Below are 19,972 nucleotides of genomic sequence, written 5' to 3' on the forward strand. Positions count from 1 at the left end.
ACTGCCATGTTGGGGATGAGGCAGAAAATTTCAGATTTTGTCCCCGGTCTGTCTTCAACATTTGCAGCAGGGTCTTTAGGGCATAATTTGTCATTTAAGAGAAATAGAAGGTATAGTGGTTAAGATACAAAAAAAATATAGAGCAAGATGGAGATAGTAGGTCAACATAGAAATAGTAGGACAAGATGGAGACAGTAGGACAAGATGGAGAATGTATGGTAAGATGGAGAAAGTAGGACAAAATGGGGTAAAAATAATAAGATGGTGAGGGTAGGACAAGATTGAAATTGTTTGACAAGATGGAGACAGTAGGATAAGATGGAGGAAGGACAAAAAGGTGACAGCAGGACAAGGTGGAGAAAGTAGGGCCAGGTGAAGCCAGTAGGACAAGATGGAGAAAATAGGGCAAGAAGCAGTCAGTAGGACAAGATGAAAATAGTAGGAAAAGATGGAGATAGTAGGACAAGTTGTAGAACTTAGGGTATGCTGTAAAAATTAGGACATGATGGAGACAGTAAAACAAGATAGTGACAGCAGGGCAAGATGGAGGCAGAAGGACATGATAAAAACAGTAGGGCAAGATGGAGATTGTAGATACAGATGGCAGCACATGTTGTAAGTAGGGAAAATTGGTAATTGGTATAAGTATTTTCAGTGTTGCCCAACTTGCCCAACCAGCTGTTGTTGATATATCCATTTGACAGCAAAGGATGTAATTGAACAATAAGTTAAGGGATATAGGGTGACCATTCTTACTTTATATACCTGTAAAACATGGGCTCCACAAATGTCTTTCACCTTGAGCTCCCACCACCATCTAATTTTTTTTGGGTGCTACTTCATTTTTCACTGCAGCAGAGTAAGTAGTATGGGAGCTCCCACTTGTGCCATTATACTCTCTGCACAGAGTAATGTGCCTATATGATTTGATAAACAGGAAGAGAAATTTGGCCCTGAACAGGATGCATTTGTCATGAATATGTTCCTTATTATTATGCAGCACAAAGAATACACTGCAGGTTTGGGCTGAATAATGGAATGTGCAGCCCAAGGACAGGCAGCAAGCTGAGCTTCTATCTCACCTAATTATCTTTCATTTTGCCAATTAACCCTGCAGCAATTAGCAGTAAATGGCCCTCGCTGCGCTACCTACAAGTCTGTGTCTCTAAATGACCCCATGAAAAGCGTCCAGTATAATTAATGAATTCCAGGAGCACCGGCTCAGGTTCCCACATCACTAATCATAACTCAGATTGTTGTTGGAGCAGAACATAAAATTCCCATTATGGCCCTGCTTTGTTCTGAGAAATGGAGCCTGCGCAAAGGAAAGAGTCTAATAAATACCATTAGATTTACTGTTGTTCAAGTTAAATACATTTTGCCAAAATTGCCATTGAATCAAACCCCCAAAATACAGAGACGGTACAGAGTGTGGCTACGATGACTGCAGGAAATGTTGAGAGGTGTAGTTTATAAATAAATATAGGGGGGGATGAGTTGGATTCCTCAGCTCTTTACATGAATATCGTTATTATGGAATTTTAAAAACTTACAGTGAACTTGCCTACTGTGTGTACACAGGAACAATTGCTTGTTAGTATAAATACTCAACTTTAGGGTTTCTCTTCCTTTTCATGCTCAAAACTGCTTTGTGTCTGATATAATAAAATAGTCTCCCCTCCCCATACTATTTCCACATACATTGGCTTACCTAAATCTCCCTATTCTCAGCCATGTACATTTATTGCCATACATACTTATTTAGTTGACTTTTTTTCTACCGCCATGTTTTTTTTTTCTCGTTCCTCATATATTCTCAGTTGGCCTCCCTCTCCCACACCACTATATTCTTTTGGCTTTCCCCTCCCAGAACACTATATTCAGTTGACTTCCTTCCCAATACCTCTATATTAATTTGGCTTTCCTTTATACCCTCATATACGTTCGACACCCCATTCCCATATCTCCATATTCATTTAGTGTTGAATGACAGAAACACAAGTGGGGTACAGTGTATTTTGTTGGTTCCATGTCTGTCTTACACCAAATAGATTACTGTCTGGCAGAGACTCGGAAGCATTAGGGATCATATGGGACTTACAGTAAATGCACTTGACAAGACTGTAGACACTGGGTGGTTCCACAATATAACATGCCATTAACCTTGCACTATATGAACCCTAAACACCCACAGTGACAGAGACACAATATGGACAAACTATTGGGCCCTTGTACATTTGTACTCTTTTTGGGCCCCTTGATGATGGAGTCACTGTCACACAGTGAAGCTAAAGACCCCTCTTTTCTCTCTTTTTCTCTTAGGTCAATGCCTTCCTTTCTTTTGTTTTTCCAATGGTGGTCATTTCTGTGCTGAACACCATCATTGCCAACCAACTGATCATCATGGTGAAGCAAGCCCACCAGGAAAACCAAGTGTGCACCATTGGGGGCCAGCAAACAGTTCTGAGTATGTCAATAGAGCCCAGCCGCATTCAGTCGCTGAAACATGGTGTCCGAGTCCTGAGTATGTAAATATACTTCTTTCTTTAGTCTCTGCTTCTGTGTGTCCCTCTCCCAAGCAAAATATAATATTCCTTTATTCTTTCCCTCTCCCAAAAAAAATATAATATTCCTTTATTCTTTCCCTCTCCCAAGCAAAATATAATATTCAGTTGTTCCCAACTTCTCCCAAACAAAGTATAATATTCCTTTACTCTTTCCTTCTCCCAAACAAAATATAATATTCAATTGTTCCCAACTTCTCCCAAGTATAATATTCCTTTAGTCTTTTCTTCTGCCAAGCAAAATATAATATTCAGTTGTTCCCAACTTTTCCCAAGCAAAGTATATTTTTCCTTTACTCTTTCCTTCTCCCAAGCAAAATATAATATTCAGTTGTTCCCAACCTCTCCCAAGCAAAGTATAATATTACTTTATTCCCTCCTTCACCCAAGCAACGTATAATAGTCCTTTATGCCCTCCTTATCTCAAGCAAAGTATAATATTCCATTACACCCTGCAGTTAATAATTCAGTTTAACATAGAGAAACGTGGAGGATTAATAAACAGGTAGATTTGTTTCATCGGGAGGAAACATGGCGAGCCTGCAGGCAAACACAAAATCATATCTCTCCAGACAATAAGAAAAAAATGTATCACCACCCCTTGCTTCATTCCATCTCATTTCTCTGTTTCATTGCAGAAGGAGCTAATCCTCCCCAGTGCCCTTATTACATATCTGGCAATCCCACACCTGAAAGCTCAGCACATTTGGCTCAGACAGATCTCCCCTTTTAACAATATGCTATTTCTGTCTGCCTTCACCCCTGGATATTTTGTGCCCATGATTGTGCCAATCACTTGTGAACAGACTGAATACATAATATAGTATAAAAACTGTTCAACAGGTAATAATGACGATAGGATGTTGTTTGGAGAATACAAACATAGTAATTATAGTACCCAAATGGGCTTGCAATTATAATGTTAGAAATGTTGTTTCCTGACACTTTCCAGCAGAAAGAAATCTAGATATTAAGTCAGCATCACATAGCTAGCCAAGTTGTACTGCGACAGAGCTAGATATCAGTAACAACTGAATTGTACTGTGGCAGAGCTCGACATCAGCAAGCGCTGCAGCTGAATTGTACTGTGGCAGAGCTAGATATCAGCAAGTGCTGCAGCTGAATCTGCAACAGAGGTAGATATTTTATATACACTTAAAAGACAAGGGACACTCCTTTGAAGATAGCAAGATCCAAATATTGGACAAAGAAGACCGCTGGTTTGAATGAGGCGTGAAAGAGGCGATTCCTTTCAAGGTGGAGAAACCATTCTGAACAGAGGCAGGGGCCTTCGACACCACCTGTCTGCTACATACAATGCTGTTCTAACATCTGTACCCCGGCGGTTACAGAACACTTCACACGTCCATTCATGCAACTCTCACAAGTAACACCTCTTTCTAGGAGTTGCATGACACATTGGATAATCCTATCACAGTAACTACACAGAATCTACACCTCTGTGAATTTCTTCAGATGTCACCTCTTTGAAGAGTTACAATGTGCCATTGTGATTGGATTAGTGGAAGAGTTTATATGCCGAGAACTTTCCACACTAGTCAGTTGAACTGAAGAAGCTGCTCGGATGAGTAGTGAAACGTCTTCATTGATTACTCAGCAAGTCCAGTTGTTTTTAGATTTACCTATACTAGATATACCATGACCTGGATGAATGAAAATCTTCATAGTCAGTAAGTGATGTAGTTGAATTATACTGCAACAGAGCTAAGTATCAGTAACAGCTGAATTGTACTGCAACATAGTTAGATATTAGTAAGTGCTGCAGCTGAATTGTATTGCAACAGAGCTAAGTATCAGTAACAGTTGAATTGTACTGCAACAGAGCTAGATATCAGTAAGTGCTGCAGCTGAATTATATCGCAACTGAGGTAGATATCAGGAACAACTGAATTGTGCTGTGGCAGAGCTAGATATCAGTAAGTAATGCAGCTGAATTGTACTGTGGCAGAGCTTGATATGAGCAAGTGTTACTGCTGAATTGTACAGAGACAGAGCTAGATATCTGCAGGGGCGATCCTGGCCCCTCTGCCGCCTGAGGCAGCAGCAGTTGCTGCTGCCCCCCCTCCCCCGGAAATTCACTCTTAAAGTACCAGGAGCAGCATTTTTGCTGCCCCTGGTACCTAGTGGGGTGCTGCCGCCTGAGGCGACAGCCTCAACTCGCCTCATTGGTGAAGCACCCCTGGATATCTGCATGTACTGCAGCTGAATTGTGCTGCTGCAAAGCTAGATATCATTAAGAACTGCAACTGAATTGTATTGCAGCAGAACTAGATATCAGCAAGAACTACAGCCAAGCTGTACTGCAACCAAGCTAGATAACAGTAGACACTGCAAATAAACTGAACTGTCAGATATCAGTATCAGATAGAAATCAGCATTTCAGCAGAATTGTACTGCTGTATTGTGACTCCTCATTAAAACCATGGACACGTTCCCACTATGACCATATAACGTTTTAACATAGTCTACTTGCCCCCTACATACCTCCATATGAGGTGTGCAGTGAGCCTTGATTCACATCAGTATGGATTTGGTCTCATCAGTAGAAATTGCATTATAAATTCATTAAGGTGTTTGTAGCTAAGAGCCCGGCATGTGTAATCCTTTGGGGCAGCTGGGAACATAATTCCTATCCGGTACAATGAATTAATCCACTTTAAACATAACAATGTCTTACAGGCATCAACAAACCAAATAGTTTTATGCCTCAGGGTCCGTGGACCTGACTGCTAAGCAAACACATTGTAATTACTTTTCTAAACCACAATAAATTTTAAGTCAAATAATGAAAACAACACATCCCAGAGACTAACTGTCTGGCTTGGCTGTGGCTACTGTAGAAATGCAACTGTAGAAAGAGAATTGGGGGACCCTAGCATTGCTGGAAGTCATCCTTGCTCTATGTAGCATCCTGGGAGTTGCAATGCAACGACAAATGCGCATTCGAGATTTTCAAAGGTTTCCCAGTTTTTAACATTCACAGTGTTCCCTAATTGTATTCTTTATTATTTTATTATGGAAATTATTATCAAAAACCGTTTCCAAGTATTTTCTGCTTTGAATTCTTCGGCGAATTTGTACTTAAATGAGCCATGGGACTTCCCTGCTGCTTCCTCGGCTACTTTAATACCAAGTGGAAATTGAAAGGGTGTTTGCCGCACCTTCTAACCTAATGCCTATCCCTAGGGAGGTCCCTTGGCCGAGAGTCTGGGCACCTCGGTATAGATGTGCTGACTACTCCTATATATATAGAAAACTGATTCAATGCTCAAGGGAGAGACAAAATTCGAAGTACATGGCGTTGCACAATCTAATGGTAGCCTTGTATTAATATTGTGTCTTACAATCTTGAAGTGATCAACTGTAAGTTATGATTGTACAAAATAAATAATGTGATTTTTGTGAACGTGTCCTTTGTATTCATTGAGTGGAAAATAAAGTGAAACTCTTATAAATTCATGGTGAGTTAAAATTGTTAAAGTGCATAGTGCTTAATGTGAGCAAGGAGACGTACTAGAACCCACGACTTGGACTCCAATTTCAGAACCAGATAAAAAATAACTTTTATTTACTCCTTTTAAAATTCATGGACTGTGAAAGGGAATTAATTGATGAAACCATTAAAAACAATTAAAAGAAAGGGTGGGAATTCGATCCAGTATATAAGTGAAATGGGAGTAACAGTGTAAATTGATTAGACTGTTCCCATGTGGATCTTACATCACCCGTTTCCCTATAATAGCTGAGCAGTGATTGGGGGTACTCTGAGGACTTGATGGGCGATAGTCAGTGATATTCAGAGAGGGCGGGTGCGAAAACTCGCTCAGAAAACGGGTATAATAGTGGAACGGTTCAGTATGGTATCCTAAAGCGCAGCGGAAGCCAATAGTATTACAGGTAAGTTAGAACAAAGGCCCCTCGGTTAGAGGGATGAGCTGGTCAGCCACTGTACAGTATGGTGTGCACGTCGTTTTTAACTAACACTGTGTCCTCTCAGAGGCACCTATGATGTGTGGCCTATTCCCTAGACACTGAAAAGGCAACACCTACTGACAAGTCGGCTAGACAATGCGCATACGGATTCTGAACCACCACGTGATAGTCGTACCCTCCGTTCTCCCACCTATAGATTCTCTGTCCCACTGCGAGCTGCCTTTAGATTCCTCTTCTACCCCTATCTTTAAGCCGCTAAACGAGCGGCGGAGCTTATAGTGCCTGACGCACGTTTCGCCGATTATAGGCTTTTTCAAAATCCGTATGCGCATTGTCTAGCCGACTTGTCAGTAGGTGTTGATTTTCAGTGTCTAGGGAATAGGCCACACATCATAGGTGCCTCTGAGAGGACACAGTGTTAGCTAAAAACGACGTGCACACCATACTGTACAGTGGCTGACCAGCTCATCCCTCTAACCGAGGGGCCTTTGTTCTAACTTACCTGTAATACTATTGGCTTCCGCTGCACTTTAGGATACCATACTGAACCGTTCCACTATTATACCCGTTTTCTGAGCGAGTTTTCGCACCCACCCTCTCTGAATATCACTGACTATCGCCCATCAAGTCCTCAGAGTACCCCCAATTAGGGATGTAGCGAACGGCGGAAAAAATGTTCGCGAACATATTCGCGAACTTGCGACAAAACATGCGAATAGTTCGCGAACGTCGCGAACCCCATAGACTTCAATGGGAAGGCGAATTTTAAAAGCTAGAAAAGACATTTCTGGCCAGAAAAATGATTTTAAAGTTGTTTAAAGGGTGCAACGACCTGGACAGTGGCATGCCAGAGGGGGATCAAGGGCAAAAATGTATCTGAAAAATCCATTGTTGACACAGCGCTGCGTTTTGTGCTGTAAAGGGCAGAAATCACACTACGTCACTCAGGTGATGTTTCTGGACACGGAATGTGAAAAAGCTCACACAGCTAGGTGGCACTTGGTTAAAGACTGGGCAAACAATGCCTGCAAGGGCAACGTATATACTACAGCAGTGGATACGGAATATATTATTGCTGCTTGGAAAACGTCACTCAGGTGGTGTTTCTGGAGACGGTATTATTATTGATATTTAGACAGAATGTGAAAAAGCTCACACAGCTAGGTGGCAGTTGTTTGAAGAACACACTGGGCAAACAAATTGAAACAATGCCTGCAAGGTCAACGTATACACTACACCAGTGGATACGGAATATATTATTGCTGCTTGGAAAACGTCACTCAGGTGGTGTTTCTGGAGACGGTATTATTATTGATATTTAGACAGAATGTGAACAAGCTCACACAGCTAGGTGGCACTTGGTTAAAGACTGGGCAAATAATGCCTGCAAGGTCAACGTATACACTACAGCAGTGGATACGGAATATATTATTGCTGCTTGAAAAACGTCAATCGGGTGGTGTTTCTGGAGACGGTATTATTATTGATATTTAGACAGAATGTGAAAAAGATCACACAGCTAGGTGGCAGTTTGAAGAACAGATGCAGATGAGAGATCAGCAGCAGGACAGCTGCCCACAGCAGCTACATACAGAGCACTGCAGTAGAAGGTAGATTACTAGCCAGCAAAGCTACCTAACCTAAAATGTCCCTCAAATCCCTGCTGAGTTCTGTCCCTACAATACAGAGCAGTATCAAGTAGATTACTAGCCAGCAAAGTTACTATCAACTGTCCCTCAAATCACTAAACAGCTCTCTCCCTACACTAGCTCTTCCAAGCACACACAGGCAGAATGAAAAAACGCTGCAGGGCTTCAGTTTATATATGGAAGGGGAGTGGTCCAGGGGGTGTGGTCCAGGAGGGAGAGCTTCCTGATTGGCTGCCATGTATCTGCTGGTCTGGGGTGAGAGGGCAAAAATAAGCGCCAGCAAAGGCGAACCCAAATTGGCGAACGTCGCGCGACGTCGCGCGACGTTCGCGAACATTCGCCAAACGCGAATAGTCGATGTTCGCGCGAATTAGTTCGCGGGCGAACAGTCCGCGACATCCCTACCCCCAATCACTGTTCAGCTATTATAGGGAAACGGGTGATGTAAGATCCACATTGGAACAGTCTAATCAATTTACACTGTTACCCCCATTTCACTTATATACTGGATCGAATTCCCACCCTTTCTTTTAATTGTTTTTAATGGTTTCATCAATTAATTCCCTTTCACAGTCCATGAATTTTAAAAGGAGTAAATAAAAGTTATTTTTTATCTGGTTCTGAAATTAGAGTCCAAGTCGTGGGTTCTAGTACGTCTCCTTGCTCACATTAAGCACTATGCACTTTAACAATTTTAACTCACCATGAATTTATAAGAGTTTCACTTTATTTTCCACTCAATGAATACAAAGGACACGTTCACAAAAATCACATTATTTATTTTGTACAATCATAACTTACAGTTGATCACTTCAAGATTGTAAGACACAATATTAATACAAGGCTACCATTAGATTGTGCGACGCCATGTACTTCGAATTTTGTCTCTCCCTTGAGCATTGAATCAGTTTAATACCAAGTGGCAACAACAACAGCTACTCCAGCCTCCCTATTATCATGAAAGATGGTAGAATGTTTGTTTGTTTATTTAGCAATAACATTTAAAGGGAGAGTCTTTCAAGCATGGAAATACTATTGATTTTCTCAGCAAAAACAGACATACAAAACGTGTATTGTTTCCAGAACCAGAAAATAATTCAATATCTTGTGTCTGTAACACCCAGCAGAACTATAGTTTATTTGAAATGAGTGGATACATGGGTATTAATATGTCAAGATGGAGACAGCAGAGCAAGATGAAGACAGTAGGATAAGATGCTAACAGTAGAAAACAATGTAGACCAAGCAAGATGGAGATGATAAGACAAAAGGGGGACAGTAGAATGAAACAAAGACGGTAGGGCAAGATGGAGACATTAGGGCAATATGAAGACAGTAGGACAAATGGAAATAGTCAAGCAAGATTAAAATAGTAGGACTAGATGAAAACAGGAGGACAAGATGGAGACAGTAAAACAAGATGGAGACAGTAAAGCAAGATGGAGATGCCAGGACAAGATGGCTACAGTAGAATGATACAAATACAGTAGGGCAAGATGGAGTCAGTAGGGCAAGATGGAGAATCTAGGGCAAGCTGAAGAAAGTAGGACAAGATGGAGATAGTCAAGCAAGATGAAAACAGTAGGACAAGATGAAGACAGTAGGACAAGAGCAAAACAAGAGAGCAAGATGGAAATGATAGGACAAGATGACATCAGTATGATGATACACAGACAGTAAGGGCAAGATGGAGACTATAGTGTAAGAAGGGTTTGGTGTTGACAGTAGGGCAAGATGGAGACATTAGGACAAGATGAAGACAGTAGGACCAGAAGGAGATAGTCAAGCAAGCAAGATGAACACAGTAGGACAAGATAAAAGGTGGAAACAGAAGGGCTTGATGTTGGCAGTATAAGACAGTGACAGCAGGACATGATGGAGACAGAAGAAAAGGATTGTGACAGTGAGAAAAACTGGAGACAATAGGATAAGATGTACAAAGTAGAGCAAAATGAAGACAGGGAACAAGATGGTGATAGTAGGACAACATGGGCACTGTAAAATGTTACATCTGTGTTTCCCAATCTGTGATCCTTTTGCCTACTTTATATAAGTAAAGGGGCCTGTGACATCTGTTTTGCCCACAGCCCAACCAACTTAATAGACAGCCGTGCAGCTTAAGGGTTAAGTTTCAGTCTAACTATATCGCTGTAAGTGACGTCAGTAACATCAGCCTGAGTGACACTAACGTTATTTTCAGACCATTCCGTTTGCATAAAAATTGTCCCTGTGATATTTTTACTTCATTTAATGATGTTTATTCATTTTATTCTCCCTCTCAGCTTAATGCACGTCCCCACAGAAATCCCATGTGCAATTTGTTTGATCAGGTGGAACCACATGTAAGTGAATGAATAACTTAAATGCACTCCGGCAAGCAGAAAAATCACTTACACGGTGATCGAGAGGGGGAATAAATGGCAGGTCTGTCAGGCTTTAACCTTTGTTCGTATCATCGCTGTTTCTTAAAGGTCAGGTGATCCAGAGCGCGGAAAAACACTGAAATTAAAAATTGCAATAGTTTCCCTTTAAATTATTTCTGGCTTCCAAATGGTTTCTTGCCCCATATAAATGGTCAAACCCTGCTTGCACACCAGGCCTAGTGTTGGCAATGAGTGAGAAGAAGAGTGCAGAGAGCAAAGCAGACAGACTGGGGGGCTCAGATGGTGAATAAACTTACCGAGAGAATAATAAATATCCCTCCATAAACCTCCAGGATTTTCTGTCATCTGTCAGGATTCTGCTTAGCTTGTTGCAATGAGATAAATTGTCTTTACATTACTTAGAATGCCTCAATATATTTTTACTCAAACATTTATTGCTTTAAACTCAAGGAATCCTGGACATTTTTTCAGATCAGGAGTGTCCTGCAGTGATTCTATCTCCTTTTATAAAAAAGCTAGTTAATTATTGATACAGTTTGTAAACTCCCTGAAATATTAATTTAGAGCTCCAGCACCCATGAGTTCAATGCTCATACTTTGCCCACTTTGTGCCCTACCATCTCCATCTTGTCTTATTCTGCACTTCTTGCCCTACTATCTCCATCTTGCCCTACTGTCTATATATTGCCCCTACTATCCTGACCTTTTGTCTCCATCGTGTCCCACTTTGCACATTTTGCTGTACTGTCTCCATCTTTTCCTACTCCACACATTTTGCCCTATTGTCTCCATCTTTCCTTACTGTCTCTATATTGCCCTACTCTCTTCATGTTGCGCTTCTGTCTCCTTCTTGTCCAAGTTGGCACATTTTGCCTTATTGTCTCTATCTTTCCTTAGTGTCTATATAGTGCCCTACTGTCTCCATCCTGCCCTGCTGTCTCCATCTTGCCCAACTGTCTCCATCTTTTACTACTCTAAACATCTTGCCCCACCGTCTCCATCTTTTCCTACTCTACACATGTTGGCTTACTGTCTCCATGTTGCCCTACTGTCCTACCTTGTCCCACTTTGCACATCATGCTTTACTGTCTCCATCTAGTCCTACTCCATTTTGCTCTACTGCTTCCATCTTAAGGTGAGGTTTAAGCAGTACAATTTTCTTGCCCAAAAGGATGTTCAAACCCCAATAAATATCTGGCCAATTTCCAGGCAGATGTTGCTCAGATGGCCCCCAAATAGTTTTACTGTTTTAGTACAATGTTCAATAACCAGACTATGGCAGGGAAAAGTGATGGGAGACAAGTACAATTTTAGTCCATATCGCGTGCTGGTATTAAGGCTCCACTATCTTCTTCAGAGCAGAATGTTCATTAAGATTAGTCTTTTGAGATCTTCTGGTGCTTTTATCCAGCTATAAGCTTCACACCAGCTTCCCTGTTCCACTATCTCCATTGCAAACCAGGGGCTAATCCTGCTCAGGGATTGAGCAGAGAGGATTTACTTTCTATGGAGACAAGCCTCTGAGTCACCTCGGTGGAAGTGCATTGTATGCGACTTTGAATCTATGATGTCTCAATGCACCAGTGCAGTTTCACTTTCTGTAGGAACAACACAAAGATTCGGCCCCAATTGATGACTGGAAGGTGACACAGAACCAATTTGTCTTCTTAATGGGACAAGTCAGTGTATAATTACCAAGAAAGCACTTTTCTACTGCATTCTGGCCAGTGAGATAACACAGATAAATTATGGCTTCCTTGCGTGACATTTTGTATATTGAATATAATGAATATCAAATTCACTATTACAGACTCTAAAAAACAAATGGTGCAGGGAGACCACTGCTATGGAAGCAGTAGGATAACTTATGCTATATAACTGTTAGTTATAAATTTGAGATTAGGTAGCGTTTTTTGGGTAGGGGAAGTTCTTAGAAAGAGGTTATATAAGATATAGATCAGGGTATGAGTTCCTCTTCTTCTTTGGCAGATCAAGGGTATTATGCTGGAAAGGCTGAGGCCTGAGGCCTGTTATTAGAGAAAAAGGATATGCGTTTTAAAAATTTGGATTATTTGGATAAAATTGAGTCTATGAGAGACAGCCTTTCTGTAATTTGGATCTTTCTGGATTTGGTTTCCAGATAATGTATCCCATAGCCGTATACAGTATTTATATACACACACGCAGATCTCCTCCAGGTCTTTTAATCATGGTGTGCTACATTTTAAAAGACAGTGTTAAACATTGTCTCACAGTCAGGCCCAGGAATGCTGGTCCCTCTCAGGCCTGTGGATAAAACAGTAGATTTATTTCAAATGCCTTGTACCCTCCAAGGGATTAGAAATGGCAATAAATATTTATGAATATGGTGCAACATTCCCTCATATAGGAGCGAGATGCACGCCACCTGTAGTATTAGCTTCAGATTAATTGGAAAGTAAAAATAGCCGAATCCCCAGAGTGAATTGGAAGCAGACGGCTGCCTATCAAGGGCCCTGGTATGATTAATGATTTAGAAAGTAAATTGAAAGGAAATAAAGACACAATCTCGCCTGATGTTGCATCTCCTTGTGCTCCTTAGTACCAGTCTCTGCACAATTTGCTGAATATGCTGAATATGGTTAATAGAATTCGTTTCAACAAGATAACACACAAGACAAAGTATTTTCCACCCAGGAATGTCTATAGTCTATACGTTCCTACAACAGGCCATGTGGTCAAATACATTACAGTACTTACACAGGTAGTCAACTTTATGAGCGCACTAAATACTTTTAATACTTTGTGAGCAGCATTGGGAACACATGTTCTCAAGGGTTTAGGGGACAGGAAGAGGACTGGAGGATGGAGATCAGAGTGCGCTTGGCCGCTCTGAAGATTTTTTTGCAGGGGAGCTTGGCGCAATCTAGTTATGTCACTGTTTGGCACCCCAGGAACTTTTTGCAGGCTTATGTTGCTCTCCAAATTTTTTTACATTTGACATGTTGCTCATGGGTAGCCAGTGATCGAATGAACTGCAATTGATTCCTTGGGCATGCTGGCTAAATATAGAATCAAATAAGTATAATCATACATGTACATCACAAAATCTATGGGGCCAAATTTCAACCCAAAACTGCCTAATCGGTGGTCAACCCACAGGTCACCATGGGTGTTGGGTCAACATCACTAGTGATAGGGTATTTCTTCAATTGTCTATGATTCAATGGCAAAATGGAGACAGTAGGGCAATCAGCCACAGTGAAAATTAGGCCTTCCCCATTCTCCAATTTGAATAGACATAATTGCAAAGTGAAATTCGCAATAGACACTGTATTTCTGCTGAACATGGGTAGGAGAACAATTCAAGAGCACAAGATACAAAGAATCAGAACCTTCTACTTCTCTCTTCAAACCTAGAGGATTGACAACAGGAAAGAGAGCAGTCTGTGTGAAATAATGGAGGTACATTGGATAAATTTACCCTTTGAGAGTTGGTTGGTTCTGCTGCAGTCAATTAAAAAGTGCAATGTAAAAAGTTGCATATCTCTGGGCTGGAACTAGGGGTAGGCCGTCAGGAACAGCAGTTGGGGTGCCTCTATTGGTTGAAGAGCCAGTTGCACGGAGAGAGTGATGGGGGTTGCAGGAGCTGGAAAGAAAGTTACGGGATTAGTGGGTGCCTTGGGCACTTTTTGCACACACTAAATTTTTACCTGTCTTTGTTCTGTTGTCCACAACCTGGTCCAATTTGACCTTTGTAAACTTTGTACTAATATTACTTTGCACAAACATGCACAATGCCACTTAGATGGTTATATTAAACTATGTATAATTTTTGTTTATTTCTTATGCATAAAGGGTCTGGGTGAGACGTGAATGGACTGACAATAAAGACCCAGGTATAATTAATCTGTAGGCCAATTTTGCATTTTCCTTGGCATCTCAGTTAGTTCAGTCCACCCGCAGCCCCCTCTCCTTGCCCGCTGCCAGCCCTGGCACATGAAATGCCTATGATTAATGGCTAAGTGCTCAAATTGAATAAGCACCAGCGTCCGAGCGAAGCAGAGATAATAATGAAGTTTCATTGCTCGGGCCTGGGACAAGGAATCGCTCTTTGATCTGTTGGGCAGACGCTGAGGGCAATGAGGGCGATTTATCAGACGCAGGCAGAGTTAGCGGACCAGCCTGGCCCACTCAACGATCCTCATTAGCTTGCGTCGCCATGTCTCGTTAACATGATAATAAGATCCATGCCTAATGATGTCTGACATCAGCCTCTCAATGCACAACACAGAGACGTGGGATTTAAACAAACTGAGTTATTGTTTGCTCAAACAATCTTTATTGTCCACCACCTACGGTCTGCACTGTTGCCCTCGGCACTGTCCAACCTTGTGTCCATCATTCTCCCTAATATGCTGGTTTGTGAGGTCCACAAATGACCCAAATATTGGATTAGAATCAATTACATGCCTTGTCTAGGGGCTAGTGAGGGAAGCAGTTAAACTGTATTAATGGGGAACATGGTCACCCACCCTAAACCCAACACATCCACGTCTGCAAAGTATTTGTGGAGTGAAAATTGAGTGTTTGGCATAATACTTTGTTCTTTCTACTACTGGGCTGCTGTAGGAGCTTTGTATTCCATTGCCACCCCTTTTCTCTGCATTAGGGGTCCTGTCATCATTGGGACTTCTGCACACCTGGAGTCAACACACTTCTCTCACTTGCTACCATACTTACTATATATATATATATATATATATATATACTGTGTGTGTGTGGTTTGGGGTCCCAATCTGTTCAATATGAACGCGATACAAATGTGTCCAACAATTAAAATTAACAATATAGTCAGTGCTGATTGACTATACAAGCCTCCAGATACTCAGCCAGTCCCTAAGGTCGGATGGTCGCTGATTAGATGTAACATTTCTCTCCCAGACACACTAACCTGCTACTAATAGCCGCTCACAGGGGACAGATGAATCTTAGCGCCTGTTTTAATGTCACTTGAAGGTGGTCCGACCCCTCATTGATTGCCATTAATCAGGTCTAGGAGTCAATGGCTCTGAATGGTTTAACTCATTAAACTAAACAGCTCCGACCCCAAAATGCTTTAAAGGTTATATTAGACACCTGCCTACAGACGGGTCGTTCAGTCAACTGGAGTAAAATATAATCTGCATGCGGAAGAGCTCACTTATTTACATGCACAGTGGAATGGAAATCAGTGCAGTCTGCAGCAGGCAAGTGAATGATGTGCCATTTAACAGTACGTGGCAAATCTCTCTCAATAAAATCTCAATCGTTGCAAGGATCCTAGGGGAGAGAGAGGCCTGACTTGTATCTGCTCAGCTGTAATCTGATAACAGTCTTGCAATTTGCTCATTTAAAGCTGCGATAAAAAGAGTTGATTTCCAGTCCCTCGCTGGGAATTATTATACAGGGGTATGTGGGGGGAACCTGTGAATAAATAAGAATTTCCTAGCTGGCCTTTGGCTAATAGAGTCAGGTGAAACCTAGGATAGGCTGATATCTACACTACAGTCTCAGATTCCAGATCATTAGATTCCAGACCCGCATAAACCCATGCCAGATATAATTTTTCTGTAGGCCCCCTCCCTGTTTGTTCTGATGCAGATTTTTACTTTCTCCAGGGCCTGACACCAGAAAGTCACACCATGGGAGGGGGTATATGTTTATATTGTAAATAATAATGTTTGTGTTGCTGCTGGCAGGGCCATTGGGTTACTGAATTCAGCTGTCGATGAATAATGATCCTGTTCGCTCCTTTCCATCTCATTACACATGTCAGATATTGGGGGGTGTTATGCTCACTCGTTAATTGTTGTTTATTGATGGGAGGGGGTACATGCAACAGATTTCTGTACTGGAGAAGCAAGATATATATATATATATATATATATATATATATATATATATATATATATATATATATATATCATCCTTCTGTTAGTGAAGCCTGAATCCCTTTATATTGTATTAATTTCTTTTCCCACATTTATCTCATCTTTTTCCCTATTGTTTTCCCCATTTCCCAGGAGTGGTGGTGATCGCCTTCGTTGTGTGCTGGTTGCCGTATCACGTGCGCCGCCTGATGTTCTGTTATATTCCAGAAGAGATGTGGACGGAGTAGGTACCGAGCAACAAACAACATTGCCCTTCTATACTGATATAAGTCGTTACGTGGGGGGACAGTTTTCTGTTGCACATAAATCAAGAAGGGATAAAGGCAACTTCATTTTCAATCTCCCCTAAAATATTAATGAAATCATTGAAACATTGTTTCAGTAGTCTGGTCTCTTTGCACATTCTGTCAGACTCAATAAGAAGGGGAATTACAGTGGAATCCAAAATCTTTGCACCTGACCTGTCTGATACCTCTGACAGCGAGAGTAGAGACACGGCACTTATGTCCCTATACTGCACAGCTGCCCCGTGAATTATTGAGCAGAACATTTCCTATGAACAGATGTACTGCCTTTAAATATAAGCAGACGGCGAAAATCTTCCCCCCCAGGCATCCAGACATAATTTTGCACTGACTGCCCACCTTGGATTTCTTCCTCCCCATAATACCTTGCAAAAATTGGCTTTATTGGGAATGCAAGGTTAACTGGGACCATGTATTCTATCTTACACAGCATTTTAACAGATTTGTCAGTATAATTTCCTTATTATATAGTCTTTGTTGACAAGCAGTCCAAACAGCTAGAGTGATGAGTGTAGCAAGTGGAACACATCTTGTGGTTGAAAATGATATTGCATCAGTTGTGCTCTGTACCCTAATAAGACCATGGTTTGGTTGGGGTGAGTGCAGTTTGTAGCCACCATTGGCTGCTGTGAAATGAATCACCCTCACACAATACATGATTGTAGAAATGTCATGTTCCTAATGAAGTTGGTTTCCCAATCAAGATGATTACCCTCAAACAATGTAGGTCTCTACAAAAATATATTGCATTAAACAGCTCATATGTAAAACCCTGCTTCATGTAAATAAACCATTTTCATAATAATGTACTTTTTTATTAGCATGTGTCATTGGGCCATCATAAATAGAAAACTGCATTTTAAAAAATAAGGGCAGCCCCCTGGGATTGTATGATTCACAGTGCACACAAACATACCAAACAAACCATTCTTGTTAGGTCACATGAGCCAATTAACAGACAGAGTTTTGTCTTTTGCTTCCACACTTCTTCCTGTTACCGTTAGAGTTGTAGTATTTCTGGTCAGGTGAACTCTGAGGCAGCACACAGACCATCATAAAATGGTGGTTCAATTCAAGAGATGTAAAAGGGCAATATTTACTTAAATATATATTCCAGTTTGATAAGATTCTTTAATATGCCAATTAATTTGATATAAACTGTTGCTCAGGTATTCATTTTGGGGGTATAGTTTTCCTTTAAGATCTCACCCTTCTATGTGACTTTTTTTATCTCATCAACAGTGAACTCAACGATTTCTACCATTACTTCTACATGATGACCAATGTGCTGTTCTACGTCAGCTCCACCGTTAATCCCATCCTCTACAACCTGGTGTCCGCCAATTTTCGTCAGATCTTTGTCTCTACGCTCAGTTTTTTATGCCCACCCTGGAGAAGGAAGAAGAAGCGACCCACCTTCACCCGCAAATCCAACAGTATCTCCAGCACCAACCACACCTTCTCCACTCAAATCACCAGGGAGACCCTGTATTGAGGTTCCATAAGGATGGTAGTCAACAGGCAAAGCTACACATTGTCTTAAATCCACTTTATCCAGGTCATCAGGGAGACCTCCATACTACAATTCCACAAGAATTGTGATCAACAGACAAAGTCCTGTTGTCTTCAAACCATACTAATCATTCACCATCAAGGATTCTTCTCAAAGTGAACATCCATACTGTATCTAATGCTGTATATATCCAGGATATTATCGTTGCTTGAGAACCTCTGTCCTTTTAATCCCAGCAGGCTGTCATTGATGACTTCAGGTCAATCCATATGTATGGTTATTGTTTTTTTGACATTTCATGGCAGGAAATTATTTATTTTACAGCAGATATTGCACCAGTTGATTCCATGCAGCCCCATGTTGATAAGGAACTCTAGCTGATATTATTTATTATTATGGATTTGATTTGCTAGCGACAGAACCAGAAAGGACAAAAAAAAGGAAAAATGTACTTAAAATTCCACTTAAAGGAACAATGGCTTCATTAAGGAATTCTGATTTTTTGATCTCTCTGAAGCTGAATTCAGCATTGATGAAATCTAAAAGTCTATAAAAATATCCTGTGATACAGACAAAGGAGATTAGTGAAAACACTGTCTTCTTCCAAATGGGACAATTGTGATATTGATTAATGACGGTTCCGCAGCCGAGAAATAATTCATTTGTATACTTCCGCCAATGAAATCTGCCATAAAGAAGCCATGAGGTTAACAGCGCAAACCATAGTAATTACCTGTGACTTGAAGTTCAGTCTTTGGAAGATGAACGGAATGTGGAGGATTGTTCATCTGAGATAAGGTGGACAAATTACAGTATAATATTTCTGTTGCGGTACTTTTCCAAAAGATGTAAAGAAGCACAGTGCCAAATCCTAAAGCAGATAAATAGCACTGTATTTAGTATTAATACTACAGTGGGTGTAAGGTTAGAAATAGACGGAGTGGAAATCATGTAGATTTATACATGGAAATGCAAATAAACTGCCCCTGTGGCATATATAATGTAGTACATATGTTGTCGTGGGGGTAAAGGTGTGTGTTTGCCCCATGTATATTCCATTTATTTGCCCTCCTGTATGTGTGCCATACTCTGTGCTCATTGTAGTGAACGTCAAACTTGTGTATATGTGTTTGTCAGGCACCCACTCTCTTAATACAGGTATGGGACCTGTTATCCAGAATGCTTGGGACCTGGGGTTTTCCGGATAATGGAACATTCCATAATTTGGATCTCCATACCTTAAGTCTACTAAAAAATCATGTAAACATTAAATAAACCCAATGGGCTGGTTTTGCTTCCAATAAAGATTAATTATATTTACAGATTTACAAAATAATAATTATTATTACAGAGAAAAAGGAAATCATTTTTAAACATTTGGATTATTTGGATAAAATGTATAAATTTAAAACTGGATAGTGTATGGGAGATGGCCTTTCCGTAATTCAGAGTTTTCTGGATAACGGGTTTCCGGATAGCTGTATTGCCAGGGTTTCCATATCTGTATTGCCAGGTGCTCTGGACACAGGGGTCTGATTCATGAATCCCCTGCCACCCCCTGAAGCCTAACAGAAAATTATTTTGTGTAGGGATACTGAGAAGCTATTGGGTAATAATACAATAACCCTACCAGTTTCTTTGATCCTACCTCTGAACCATAACTCCATATCTACTGCATCAAACTCAAAATG

At 40.9% G+C, this 19,972-nt stretch overlaps 1 protein-coding gene across 1 annotated transcript in view; it reads left to right on the forward strand.

Moving 5' to 3' along the window:
* The window catches only part of LOC108701779 (neurotensin receptor type 1), a 48,830-nt gene extending 29,327 nt beyond the window's left edge, over positions 1-19,503 (forward strand). Inside the window, exons 2-4 of the mRNA XM_041576555.1 lie at positions 2,323-2,524; positions 16,596-16,686; positions 18,011-19,503. Of these exons, the coding sequence (XP_041432489.1) occupies positions 2,323-2,524; positions 16,596-16,686; positions 18,011-18,263 (546 nt within the window). The 3' untranslated portion in view covers positions 18,264-19,503. The remainder of the gene's footprint in view (positions 1-2,322; positions 2,525-16,595; positions 16,687-18,010) is intronic.
* Positions 19,504-19,972: the final 469 nt, after the last annotated feature.

Source organism: Xenopus laevis, chromosome 9_10L (assembly GCF_017654675.1).
Source record: "Xenopus laevis strain J_2021 chromosome 9_10L, Xenopus_laevis_v10.1, whole genome shotgun sequence".
In the NCBI taxonomy this organism is placed as follows: domain Eukaryota; kingdom Metazoa; phylum Chordata; class Amphibia; order Anura; family Pipidae; genus Xenopus; species Xenopus laevis.